Below are 14,596 nucleotides of genomic sequence, written 5' to 3' on the forward strand. Positions count from 1 at the left end.
GGCGTTAGAAAACACATTTGGAACTTCTGAGTCAGGGGAGGACCTCTACTTTGCCTTTCGTCTCTTACGTCAATACCCTGGAGAAGCTTTATCGGATTTTCTGTGTCGGATAGAAAAATCGTTATCTAAAGTTGTAAGAAGAGGAGGATTGACTCCCCAGATGATGGATAGGACCAGACTTGAGCAGCTGATCCGTGGAGCAGTTGAGGCCGATCTGATGCTTTTGCAGTTAAGACTGAGGGAGAGGAGAGAACAGCCACCCACTTTCTTAGCACTGCTTAATGAAGTCAAAGAAGCAGAGGAGAATGAAGCTGCCCGACATAAAATCAAGGCATCGGTGAAGCATATTCAACTAAAGAGTGAAACTACACTTGACTCATCTGTGGTCAGACAACTCCGAGCAGAGATTCAAGAGCTAAGATCAAGATTTGTGGATGATCCAAAACCAGTCTCTGTTACTTCGATGAGAGTTAATCAGAAAGACAAGCCAGATAAGAAAAAACATGAAACACAAGAAGAATCAGAGGTACAAATGTTAAAGAAGCAAATTCAGCAACTGCAACAACAGTTAACAGTTATGAGCATCAGCTCCTCTAATCAGTCCCAGCAAGCTCTGACAAATCCAAGGTCAGTTCCAGGGTACAACAGAGAGATGTCTGTTAAGCACAAAGCTGATTTCTTCTGTTATCGATGTGGTGAGGATGGACACATCGCCACTAAGTGTCAAGCACCAGAAAACACATCCCAAGTAATACAAAAGTTGGTTCGTGCTCTTCGGAAAGCTAAAAATGAAAAGAACCAGATGACTGAAGCCAGTACTACTCACAGCAGTTCAGACTGTTTCTCTAAAAGAAGTCAAATTGAGGTATGTGGGATAAGTCAAGTTCCCAGGGGTTTAGTGGGCCCTGCCTCAACCATTTCTGTGGAGTTAAATGGATGTCCTTGTCAAGCTTTACTGGATAGTGGGTCCCAAGTAACAATCGTGTTTGACCAATGGTACTCAAAACACTTATCACAGCTACCACTTCACCCGCTCACTGGATTGTCCATCTGGGGACTGAGTTCTTCGAGTTACCCATACAAGGGGTACATCATAGTTGATGTTTTGCTTCCTGCTTCAATCACAGGAGTGAAAGAAAAGGTTTCCATTCTTGCTTTGGTCTGCCCTGAACCCCAAGGCCCTCAGCAATGTCCCGTAATAATTGGAACGAATGCAAGCTTTTTTAAACGTCTGACCTTGCTCAACCAGGATGTTAATGACAATCAAGTAAATTCAATGAGAATCCAGCTCTCAACCCCACAGCCCTGCTTAAAAGAGGAAGTTCTTGAGAGAGCTGAAGGACAAGTAAAGTGGAGAGGACCAGGAGTCTTGACTATCCCTTCAGGAAGTGAAAGGTATGCAGAGTGTAAAGTGGAGAGTGAGAAGCCACTGAGAAAAGAAATTTTTCTTGTGGAAACCCCTGCAGAGAGTTCGCTTCCAGCTGGACTGTTTATTCCTCCGACCATTCTGCCGTCCTCTGCCATTAATGTGAACAACTTCAGAGTGCTGATCTGCAATGAGACCTCTAAAGACATTAGTATCCCCTCAGACACAGTTATTGCAAAGGTCTTTCCCACTGATACTGTTACAGTTACCCCAGAGGTTCCAGCTGTCACAAAAAGGTTAGATCCTAAAGTATTCAACTTTGGAGATTCGCCGATTCCTGCTGATTGGGAAAAAAGACTTCGAGAGAAACTAGCAGAACGTGGAAACGTGTTTTCAGTTGAGGAGTGGGATGTTGGACGTGCCAAAGGTGTGAAGCATAACATCAGACTAAGTGATTGCCGTCCATTCAGGGAACGATCTAGACGGATTGCCCCCGCAGATATTGATGATGTCAGGCGTCACATAAAGGAACTGTTGGCTGCAGGCATCATAACAGAATCCAGGAGTCCGTATGCCTCCCCAATAGTTATTGCAAGGAAGAAGAACGGAGCCATTCGTATGTGCATAGATTATCGGACATTGAATGCTAGGACAATCCCTGATCAGTACACCACTCCAAGAATGGATGATGCGTTGGACTCTCTCTCTGGAAGCAGATGGTTCTCTGTATTGGACTTGCGCAGCGGCTATTATCAAATTGAGATGGCCGATGAGGACAAAGAAAAAACAGCATTCATCTGTCCTCTAGGTTTTTATCAGTTCGAACGCATGCCGCAAGGGATCACTGGGGCTCCCGCCACATTTCAGCGGCTAATGGAGAGAGCTGTTGGAGATATGCATCTGCTCCAGGTCATTGCTTACCTTGACGACCTCATTGTCTTTGGGCGTACTTTAGAAGAGCATGAGGAGAGGCTGCTGAAAGTGTTGGATCGGCTGGAAGAATACGGGCTCAAGGTGTCCATAGACAAGTGTCAGTTTTGTCAGCCGCAAGTTAAATATGTGGGACACATTGTATCTGCTGCGGGGATAGCTCCTGACCCTGAAAAAGTGAATGCCGTGTCAGATTGGAAGATGCCTCATGATTTGAAGTCGTTAAGATCCTTTCTAGGATTTTGTGGGTTCTACAGACGCTTTGTTAAAAACTACTCTGCCATAGTGAGACCCCTTACTGATTTGACCAGAGGCTATTCCCCGGCCAAAAGTGGAAATAAAGCAGTACAGAAAGGCAAGTACTACAGTGAGTCAGAGCCATTTGGTGAACGTTGGGACCAACAGTGCACAGAGGCCTTTCATAATATCATATATTGCCTTACACATGCCCCTGTACTGGCATATGCCGATCCAGCTAAACCTTATGTCCTACATGTTGACGCGAGCCTGAGTGGATTAGGTGCCGTGTTGAATCAGGAACACCCAGAAGGCCTGAGGCCGGTCGCATATGCCAGCCGAAAATTGAGTGTGGCCGAAAGTCACTATCCAATCCATCAGTTGGAATTTCTGGCCCTCAAATGGGCTATTGTGGATAAGTTCCATGATTACTTGTATGGGGCCAAGTTCACCGTCCAGACCGATAACAACCCCCTCACTTATGTGTTGACCAGTGCTAAGCTTAGTGCTACAGGACATCGGTGGCTGGCTGCCTTGGCCACTTACAATTTCAGCCTTCAGTACAAGCCCGGGCGTCTCAACATTGATGCAGATGCCTTGTCTCGCTATCCCATTGAAACATCTCAAGAATGGGTGGACCTACCACGGTCGGGGGTGAGGGCCATCTGTCAGCTTGGCAATAATTACCACTCTGAAGAATCTTGTGGCAGGTTAGTGGATCAATTGGGGGCTACTTCAAATGTCATTCCTTCAGTATACGTTTGTCCCGTGCAGTTGGAAATGGGACACAAGGAGCAGTTGACAAACTCTGAATTGACACTATCACAAGAGAAAGACTCCATCATTGGACCTGTGAAACAGGAAGTTGAAAAAGGAAATACACTTACTGTAACAAAGAGTTCTAATCCTCGGGAGACTCTTTTACGGCAACAAGGTGCAAAGTTGGCTATTCGACACAATCTCTTGTTCAGAATTACCAAAATTTCCAATGGAAAGGAGAGACAGCAGTTAGTTCTGCCAGAAAAGTATCGTATGCAAGTGTTACATTCTCTTCATGACGAGTCAGGTCACCTGGGAATAGAAAAGACGACAGAGCTTTGTAAAGATCGTTTTTACTGGCCACACATGAACAAAGATGTGGAACAATATGTAAAGGAATGTGGACGATGCATTGCTAGAAAGAGTTTACCACAACGCTCAGCTTACTTGAATCATATAAGCAGTAGTGGCCCATTGGATCTGATTTGCATTGATTTCCTGTCTATTGAGCCTGATGCGAAGGGAATTGCCAACATACTGGTCGTAACTGATCATTTTACCCGCTACGCTCAGGCCTTTCCTGCAAAAGATCAGCGAGCAGTAACAGTAGCCAAGATTCTTGTGGAAAAGTTTTTTGTACACTATGGCTTGCCAGCCCGCATCCACTCAGACCAGGGGCGGAATTTTGAAAGTAGTCTTATCAAAGAACTTCTTGGAATCCTGGGAATTCACAAATCTAGAACATCGCCTTACCACCCTCAAGGAGACCCCCAGCCAGAGCGTTTTAACCGGACCCTCCTGTCCATGCTGGGAACTCTAGATCCTGCCCGGAAGAGCCAGTGGAGCCAAAGCATCAGTCAGTTGGTACACGCCTACAACTGTACTAAAAATGAAGCTACGGGTTATTCACCGTATTATCTGTTGTTTGGCAGAGAAGCTCGTCTTCCAGTGGACATATGTTTTGGATCTTCAGTGAATGGCGAGGATGAGGTAAAACATCAGCAGTATGTTGAAAGATTGAAAAGAGAGCTGCAGCATGCCTATCAGCTGGCATCCGAGAGTTCTTCAAGGCTACAACAAAAGAACAAGAGACTTTACGACAGGAAAGTGAAACATCAAACTCTGCAGAGAGGAGATCGTGTACTTATTAGGAACTTGGCCATAACAGGAAAGCAGAAGTTACTGGATCGTTGGAATTCCTTACCTTACATTGTCATGGAGAAACTGCCAAACTTGCCTGTATATAGAGTAAAACCCGAGACTGGTACAGGAGGTGTCAGGTCATTGCATAGAGACCATTTGCTACCTATTGGAGACGGAGTGAGGATAAACTTACCTGATGAAAGGAAAGATGTCCCGAGGACAGTGAGAACCAGGGCACGAGCTGTGGAGAGAGCACAAAGAGAACAATCTGCACAAAATCATTGTCAGTCTGTAGAGCAGGCCTCTGATAGTGATGAAAGTAGCCTGAGTGACTATTTCATAGTGGAACAAAGGAGACCACTTAAGCCAATATTTACCACAGAACTGACCAAAGAGAATGTAGAAGTCAGTAACAGCCCTGCAAGAGACCCTAATCAAAGGGAAGTGATGAGAGAAACCCCTGAATGTGAAACTGAAAACCACTATCTGCCAATTCCTGAGCGAATAGAGGGTCAGGAATTAGAAGGGGGAGAGGGTCAATGCATAAATGTCCCACCAGAAGTAGAAGCTGATAAAGTTGAACTTCGTCCTAAAAGAGAAGTAAGACCAGTGAAAAAACTGAGTTATGATGAACTGGGTAAATCCTCAGACAGGCCCTTAACTCTTGTATATAGGGGTATGATAGTACAAATTGAAAATTCCCAAAGAGTGAAACAGGTTTGCAAAACATGGTGGTGCCACTCAATGGCCCAGTGTTCTCTATGTTCTAGTTTAACTGCAAATCTAAAGTCACAAGCCAAAATAAAAATGTAATGAGTTAGTCTCATGAGGACATGAGTCAATTAGAAGGGGGAGAGTGTAGCCCAGCTAGGGTTATATTAAGTTTAATTTGGTATTTTTTTTTTATGTGATTGTGCATTTATGATTGTTGGCTGTTCAAATAATATCATAATTGTGTCTGTGTATACTGTGAAAATAATTGTGTACTTCCCCTTTAAGAGTTTTTGCATGTATAAGGTTTGGTAGTAATGCACTGACTCAAAACGTGTCTGAGCCTAGCAAGTTTGTTCTTTTTTTTTGTGATTCGCCCTTTTACCACTTATACCCGCCTCTGTGCATATACAGAGAATTATGATTGGATAGAGGGGGAGTTGAGGACTGCCGATCGAAGAGAGAGGTCTGTTTTTTGTTTGCTCCTGTAAGTTTGAGTTGGATATAGATTAATAACCACTAGCAAAGTGTGTTAAATGTCTATATTTGGCGAAAAACGTGTTATCTACATCTGCTATCTACTTATTTAGTTGTCTGCTCTGTTTAAGAGTAAAAGTTAAGTTTACTTTTTCTGAGTCTGCTGTACAGCGCAGCACGAAGCTACGCTATTTATAGCAATTTAGCACGAAAGAACATTCTATAGGACTGCTTTTCAACAGTACTGCAGTGCATTTAGTTTAATTAATTATCGTGGCGAAGAGAAATTCATGGACCCGTTGTGACGCTACGTTGGACCTGGTTCGGAGTGTCGTTGCCATGGTAATAGAGGATCGCGCTGCTGTTCTGTAGAGGAGGCAGAGAAACTACAGACAGATCTACTGCTTTGTAAGCGAGGATTTCGTGTTTCAACCACCTTGGAAGCCATTCAGGTGATTTGTTTATTGTTTTTTGTTTATTTTTGCTCGTAAGAGTGAAGAGGCCATTTTCAAGTTTTAAAGGCCACCACGCTCCCCAGCAACTTTACAGGCCTGCTACAGGTTAGGGTTGGTGACTGGTGTGTGTGTGTGGGCCCACGCATATGATTTTGACTGAGTTACAATATTGTGTATTCTGTTTACCTGGAGTTTTTGGTTATCAATACTTTTGTTTATGTTCCTGAAGTGATCTAACTACATGTGTAACACATCTGATCACATTGTTTACTTGGGGTTTGATACTTTTAATGATTGATGCAATTTATTGTAACGAATCATACATCTTCTGTGAGTATTGTGAGATATAACCTGTGAACCTCTGAGCAGGTAGTTTAAAGGTTTATACAGAGAAAAAAAAGAAACACACAACAGGTTTACTTTTATTTTTGCTTTATTGATTTTTTTTGGGGGTACCTATATACAAACAATTATTTTTATATTTCATTCTGTACATAAATAAATGTAATTTAGTTTACTTACCTTTTGAGTTTGTTGAAGTCTGGTGATAACTTACTGCAGCTAGTGTTTACACTGAATAATTTAGATTACCAGTAGACAAAAAATACTTTAGGAAGGAGAGTAATATCCCATTAAAGAAACAAAAGAGAACCCGGTCCTCCACCTAATTATAGTTTACGGGTAGAGGGCGCTACATTTAGGTGCAAAGATTTACTGTTCTGAAAGGGTACCGCCCCAGTGACAGCTAGGAACCATTTTTGACCATTTTGTAGGATGCTACCAAACATAGCCATAATTGATGTTACTTCAAACACATGTACAGAGGTAAATGTTTTTCACAAACACAGACGTGCACATGCACCATTTGGTTTTTCAGTGCAACACATGCTTAGATCTACAAAGGAAGAGCTCTGAATCTTAAAGGTTTGAGTGTCATTGACTCGACGTGGTAAATAGGCAGTTTAAAGCCTTATCAATACAAAAGAGTACTACTCTATGGCACTTCGAGTACACAGGTGGAGGAACTGATAAACATTTGCTATAGTTCATATTTAGCATAGATAAACAATTTTCGATTTACTGGAAATGTACTGATGTCATTGATCTTGCTTTAGTCGTAATGGTCTGGAACTGGGGATGTTTGTGGGAATTTCTCTTTTTGGCACAGCCAATTAAATTTGCTGTTTGTGTGGAAAAACACAGTTAAAGGTTTTGGGGGGTGGGAACACATTGATTTAATGCAGGTCACTTCTGAAACGCTCGCCGAATTATGGCGAAACTATGAATAATAATGTGACGATTGTTAGAAGGATGGCTTTTCAACACAAGCCAAATCCACACAGTCCAATTAAGCTGTTTTGCAGTAGGAAATGATGCGTGAAGAGGCATTGACGTCGCCCGCTGGATTCCATTCTCAATGGCGGTTTTGAAGTATAGTCTTTTGCTTTTTATTGTTTCTCTAAACTGCTGATATTTAAAAAAAAAAAATAGCACAATAAAGGTGAATCTGTACTGCATTAAAGTCAAGTTTGACATTTTGTCACATTTCCAAATTACAGTGTGAGAGAAAACAATGTTGGATTAAGTTGTCAATGCTAACTGCCAGAAATCATGTGTCAATGATTTATTATCATTACAAGATTAAATATTAAGAGCGATGGCCAAGTCTGAAAAAAGATGTTTTGAATACATGCTGCTGAATTTTCGAAAGGCAAACCATTCCGATATAGAGAATTTTTACATTTTAACCTTTCATTTTTTTCATTTTCATATTATTTTTTCTTATAAACTTAAAGGTGCCAAAGAATGCATTGAAATAATATGTTCAATTGTTCCTATATAGAAGGTACATGGTTTTATTAAGTACAAAAATTATCCAAAAACCGTTTTACATGTCCATTTCCAACCCTAGGATTTGCCTTTAGAATTAAATGGTATATTATTACCTTAAGGTAATGAATAATAATATTGAGCTCTGCTCTGATTGGCTGTTTCACAAAGCAGCTCCTTTCAGTAGCTCTCTGTCTGTGTGTACACAAACCATATATGTTTGAGCCTGTATCAGACTAAGATCCTGAATTTGAGGAATAAATTTTTTTTATTGTTAATGGACATTTGTGAGTGGTTAATTTGTCTTTTTCAGTACGGTTAACCCTAACCTTTATTCAGTATGGACCTGCAAAACGTATGGACCTAACCCTAACCCTAACGTCCATAGTAGAACTTCTGCCTAAACCCTAGCATATATCGCTAACTCAGCAGTCACAACTTTGTTTATAGCATCTAATTTAATGTTGGGGGCGTACATCACGACTGTAATGTCACAGTTGGTGTTATATTGAGATTGACCTGTTTTCCAGCGGTCTTTTGCATGCATGAGGTTTACAAAAGAAGGAAGAAACAATATTGTTTGAGGCTCACTATATGTCATTACCATGTACAGAACTTTTATTATTCATCTAAGCCTAGGAAAATACAGGTTTCCATTCTACGGCACCTTTAATATGTTTTATTTTTACATTTTTTAAATATGTAAAATGTAAGATGACATTTTATGGCCAATAGGGTCTCTGTATTTGTTTTTACTGTTACCAAAAAAACACTCTCTTCATTGTTCCATAAGTTATTTTTTCCCAAATGTGTTTAAAGCAGGAAGATCTAATGTGGGATCTCTTAAAGGGTCATCAGTTTTCCTATTTGGAATGATGAAATTTTCCATTGCTCTGCAAAACACTTAGGGTCAGATTGCACGCACTGCAATATTCCTTTCCTTATTTTTATACATTTCCATTTACATCAAGGCACGTTGACAGGAAGGAAAATCTGACAGAGTAATGACTGTGACAAAATGAAAAATGACAGACTTCAGAGCTTGCCGACAAAATAAACTTGAAAAACCAGCAAAGCCAGGGACAAGTAGCAACATAATGTGAAAAACCCTCAACTCTCCAAAAATCTGTAAACATTGGACGCTTTTCACTCCACCGTTTTGAGTTATTCAGTCTAGCAAACAGCAACAATAAATGTCATGAATTGTACGACTAATACAGCTTTCAGCCTAGATTTCAACACATTCATTAAATATACTCAACTTTTAACACAACTATCTCTGCTCATTTTAAATAACTTAATTATCCTAAAACACACACAAAAACACACGCATGCAACAGCGCCTATTTCCACCTTTTGATCAGCGCGAAACGGCCGTCATTTAAAAAACCCGGTTGGCCTGTTGACCTGCTTGGCATCAAGTGCAAAGTACAGCGAGACCACACAAGGGTAACATTTGGCAGCGGTGCGCATTTTAATGCACCGTGGTTGGAAGAAAATCACAGCCAATACGGGATTAATACAGTGAAGGATTATTCACACACACATAGCGGTGGGAAATGAAACCGATATTTCAGAGGCACAAAGGTGGACACCACAGGGAAAAACAGGAGACTTTTGCCATTGGGTCAGTCACTCATTGGTCCATTTTTTTAAATAATGGGGTGTAAACCAAAGAACAAGGCGGTATTTTGACCCAACCCAGAGGGCTCCATTAAAACATCTCAGCGGTGCACATAGGGTGGCTGTAATAGTCTGATATGTGCAGTTTGTAATACTGAGGAATTTCCCATTAAAAATATGTTGAAGGACAAAAGGTTCAAAAAAGGAAGGCAAACTGGTATAGGGCAGAACTTTGGTTGGCAGTGTTGTGATTGGATATCGGAAAGAACAGGACCTACGTGGCCTATGGCAAAGTGAAGATGAAGTGTCAAGGTCTGCCCACCCAGGTGAAACTGCCCACCCCGTTGCCCGTGCCGAGAGAGTGCGACCTCAAAGGTCAAATGTCAAAGGTCATTGCTCATTTATCATCTGTGACCCGCTTTGACCTGTAAGGCTGTGAGTGATCATGGCATTGGTTTTCTACTTCCTGGGTCAGAGACTCTCCCTTTTCATATCCTGGGATGTAGGGTGGGAGTCCGGATGAACGCTGAAATGTGTCGTCGGATGCGGTTGGTATTTTTCGTAGTTTCAAAAATGAGGTCATAACAGGCTGTGCCCTTGTCCAGTCAGAAGCCAGAGAAGCAGCAACTGGAGGATGACCATGGATACCATAGGTGGAATCAGACCCGATGCCCCGCCACAATATGCCCCATGCTCCTGTTGGCAGGATATTGGCAAGTCAGTGGGGAAACTAATGATATGTTCTTGTCATGTTGGAAATACTGTAATATCAGGTTGTTTTTGTAAAACTTGTGATTGCGATTCCTAACTTATATCTCCTACTTAACTATTTTGATGTTACATTAAAGAGGCAATCTGTTACTTTTTTTGGTTAAAAATAAACAGAAGTAGCATACATTAAAAAAGCAGTGTATGAAACTGTCTCCTTACCTTACTTTGATTTATAATGGTAAGCTTATAATTATTAATAATTAAAGCTGTCATTTTCGTAGGAAGTGTCAATTCAATGTTTTTAAGTCATTCCCCGCCAGCCATTAAAAAAAAGTTAATCGCCAGATTTTTTGTGATTTTCACAAGATTCCTTCCAGGAAAATTTTCTTCTTTAAATATACAAACATACAAATATATCAAATAAATTGAAAAGACTCTCTGCTTTCAAACAAACAAAACCGGGGAAAACAACGGTTTATCCTATCTTCTTTTTTCTCTCAAATAAAATACAAAATTTTGAGCAAAAAGCTGAAATAATTGCATTTTTGTAAAGGAATTTTGTTGGAGATCAGATTCATAATGATTATCAAAACATACACAGAGTTTAAAATTAATAAAATTAATTTTTGCTTTAGTTTTTTATAAATTGGGTAGGAGTGCCATCTAATAGAAAAAACTCGTCAGGGAAGTGTTATTGGCAGGGAAATGTTTTTTCTTAATTGAAGAGATAACTCGTCATGGCGGGGAAAGAGTTAATGTTAATATGCAAAGTAACTTGCAATTTTATGTTTCGAACAGAGATGGCAGTAGAGAGGCCAAAACAAATCCAGATTGCAGCTTTAAACAACCAAAAACAGCTTCAATTGTTACTATTATGCTGCGTACACACGAAAAACAAAGCATCTAGATTATTTGCGGTATTTAACTTTGTGTCATGCAAATTTTCCGCATGAGCTGAATATTTTCAATTTGTGCAGAAGTCGTTTGAGGCAAATAGTATGTGTTCCTGGCAATCGCACCGCCAAAGTTGTGTCTTTGCATTGACTTTGTATGCAATCTACTCTCGCAAATAGTTCAATTCGCTTTTATTTTAATTATTTTACGCAGCATTAGACAGGGAGCAACCACAACACATACAACCACTGTCTACTTACAGTATTTCAGACATGACGCGCCAAGAAAAAAATTTGACAAAAGGTTGTTCTGTGTAAAGTTTTGTTTTTATAGGACTGCGTTACATTGAAAATATCTTTGATGCATTAAAGGAATACTCCACTTTCTTAAAAAAAATCCTGACAGTATACTCACCCCCATGTCATCTAAAATGTGGATGTCTTTTCTTTGGAAGAAATTAAGTTTTTGGGAAAACATTCCAGGATTTCTCTCAAATTAATAGACTTTATTGGACCCCAACAGTTTAAAATTGCATTTTCACCACAGCTTCAAAGGGCTCAAAACGATCCCAAATGAGGCATAAGAGTCTTATCTAGCAAAACGATTGTCCTTTTCGGTAATATATTTTTTTTACTTTTAAACCACTACTTCTCGTCTTGCACAAGCCGTGTAACATACCAGCGCGACCTATGTAATGTGTAAGCACGCCGAAAGGTCACGCATGACGTATGTGAAACTATCACCCCAGTGTTTACAAATGTGGAGAACATTGTTGTATGTGGAATGATACTAATTAATGTCTTTGTTTCAGTTTATTGTTTAAAATGGTCTGCAAATGTGAGTTTCACATTTGTGACGCGTGACCTTTTGACGTGCTTACTCATTACATAAGGTCGCGCTTGCTCATCACACGGGTGGTGCAAGACGAGAAGTTGTGGTTTAAAAGTACTTTTGTTTTATTGCCAAAAAAGTAAATCTTTCTCCTAGATAAGACCCTTATGCCTGCTTTGGGATCGACCTTTTGAAGTTGAAACTGCAATTTTAAACTGCATTTAAACTCTAAACTGTTGGGGTCCAATAAAGTCTATTAAATTGAGAAAAGTCCTGGAATGTTTTCCTCAAAAAACTTAATTTCTTCTCGACTGAACAAAGAAAGACATCAACATTTTGGATGACCTGGTGGTAAGCAAAATGGCATTTTTTTTAAGAAAGCTGAGTTTTCCTTTAAGTAAAACTATGCATTATGTTGCTGAACATTGATAAAAAAGTTGATAGACAGTTGGTAAATTACTCAGCAAAAATTACATTTACTGCAACCTAAAGCAACCAGATAAGCTATTTAGTTAATCTTGTGTAAAATTAAAGTAAAAAATGTTAATGCATAAGAGGAAAAGAAAGATTAAGAGAGAGCAGAGAGAGAGAAAACAGAGATTAGAGAAATTCATTTTTGCATTGTTATAATTAATTCACTAAATGAAACAATGAAATTTTTGGGTGGTTTGGTCAATGTAGCTATGTTAACAATGTCTCTTGTGTACCTGGTTAAACAGGACTGTGAATAAATGTGTTGCATTTTGTGTTACACTACTGCACTCATAAGTGCAGCAACTGTTTAGTAAATTAGAAAGTGAGAGAGCGAGATAGAGAGAGAGAGAGAGAGAAAAAGATGGACTGACCCGAGATAGCACATGAAAACTGGCAGCAGTAACATGAGCAGAGAGGAAAGCAGTGGAGAGCCTGCATTTCTCCTACAAACGGCCTCATCCTAGCATACATTACACAGCCAAATACACAGCAGGAGAGATGGAGAGAGAGAGAGAGAGAGAGCAGAGAGAACAGAAAGGAAGAGTCATGCAGAAAAATGCTTGACATTCAGCAGTGTGAGAAGTTTAAGTCGAACATACAGTTAAATGCTTAAACCAAAGGGCGTTAACAAGTAAAAGGACAGAAAGCATTAAAACAGATATGTGTGTAGACAGAGTTACATAACACGGCCAAAAGTAAATGGACACCTGTGAATGTGCACTAAACGTAACCACTGACATTAACAGCTTCCACTTTCTGGGAAGACTTTCCGCAAGATATTTGAACATGGTTTGAAGGATTTGCTTCAACAGAGACACTAGTGCAGATCGGGCACTGATGCCAAAACTGTTCAACGGGGTTCAGGTCTGGGTTTGTGCAGGCTAGTCAAGGTCTTACCAGACTCAATAAATCATCCCTTTATCGGGGTTTCTTTGTGCACATTGTCATGCTGGAGCTAAAAAGGACCCTATTGTACTATAAATGTTTTTCTAAGGAGATTGCATGGCTGCATGCTTGATTTTGTGCACCTGTTGGTAACAACCGTAGCTAAAATAGCAAAACCCGTTAATTATTAGGGAGTTTCCACGTACTTGGGCCATGTACTGTACCGTATGTCTGTCTAAGATTAGAAGCTGTCCTACACAAAGATCTATCACACAGAGACGCATACAAGGCTTTATTTTAACATTGATTATGTCTGAAGGTGTCAGAAATACTCGTTGGTTGTCTCGGTTTGGTAGATCTCAGCGAATTAAGCAAGAAAACAGCCATTTGAGAATATAGCAGAATGTAAGATTAAGGTATGAAACAATGTAGTCATGCTGTTGAAGATGATTGGCGGACTTACGCTTGCGTTATCATCAAAGCACTTTTCTGGACCCTTTCGGTGCCGTGGGTTCAGGGCTATCTTACAGGGATCTGGACCAGGAGCTGTAGGTTTAGGTTCAGGAGAAATCAACAAAACTATTCTGCTACTAATGCTTTGTGCACTCAGTCAGTCGTGAATTAAACATGCCACACACGTTTCGGGATTTAGCTCAGCAGAACGTTTTCAGATTTTGATTTACAATTTTGTTAAACAGATTTTAAATGAACACTTGATTGAAAGGGTGTGCACGCAATTCAATAGCTTGTTAGAGTATTGTAAAGTAAACTGTTAAACAATTTATTCTCATACGCAGTTTATCGTGTATGCCAATATTAAACATTTAACGCATTAGTACATGCACAAAGGATACATGGCTTCTCCTCTTGTGAAAACACGGGTTCTTTGCACATCATACAACTCTTCTGTGCATCAGCAACAATGAGGACAAGATTCGTCTTTGGAAGTTTTTCGGCTATAAACTGCCTGTAGACAGAAAGGCAAATAATTATTATATAAAGATTTCACAATAATTTGAAACAAGGAGTAGAAATGAAAACTATCGGTATCTGTAAATCTAAATGACTGAATATCGGTATCGACAAACATATTTTGTATCGGTGCATTCCTTGTATAAACTAAATATAACATGTTGGTCTGGTGCCAACATTTTTGCTTTGTGTTTGACAGGTTATACATTATGCAACTTAAAAAAAAACTAAATTGCAGCTGTATGTCAGGTATATTAGAAGTGATGACATGTATTTTTATTTGTTTTGTAGTTTTAAT

General features: G+C 39.9%; 1 protein-coding gene across 1 annotated transcript in view; it reads right to left on the reverse strand.

The window, feature by feature from the left end:
• Window positions 1–9,358: 9,358 nt before the first annotated feature.
• Window positions 9,359–14,596, reverse strand: part of LOC135749924 (voltage-dependent calcium channel subunit alpha-2/delta-1) — a 67,737-nt gene continuing 62,499 nt past the window's right edge. Inside the window, 3 exon segments of the mRNA XM_073814766.1 lie at window positions 9,359–10,227; window positions 13,790–13,872; window positions 14,181–14,293. Coding sequence (XP_073670867.1) covers window positions 10,111–10,227; window positions 13,790–13,872; window positions 14,181–14,293 — 313 coding nt within the window. The 3' untranslated portion in view covers window positions 9,359–10,110.

This window comes from Paramisgurnus dabryanus, chromosome 1 (assembly GCF_030506205.2).
Source record: "Paramisgurnus dabryanus chromosome 1, PD_genome_1.1, whole genome shotgun sequence".
In the NCBI taxonomy this organism is placed as follows: domain Eukaryota; kingdom Metazoa; phylum Chordata; class Actinopteri; order Cypriniformes; family Cobitidae; genus Paramisgurnus; species Paramisgurnus dabryanus.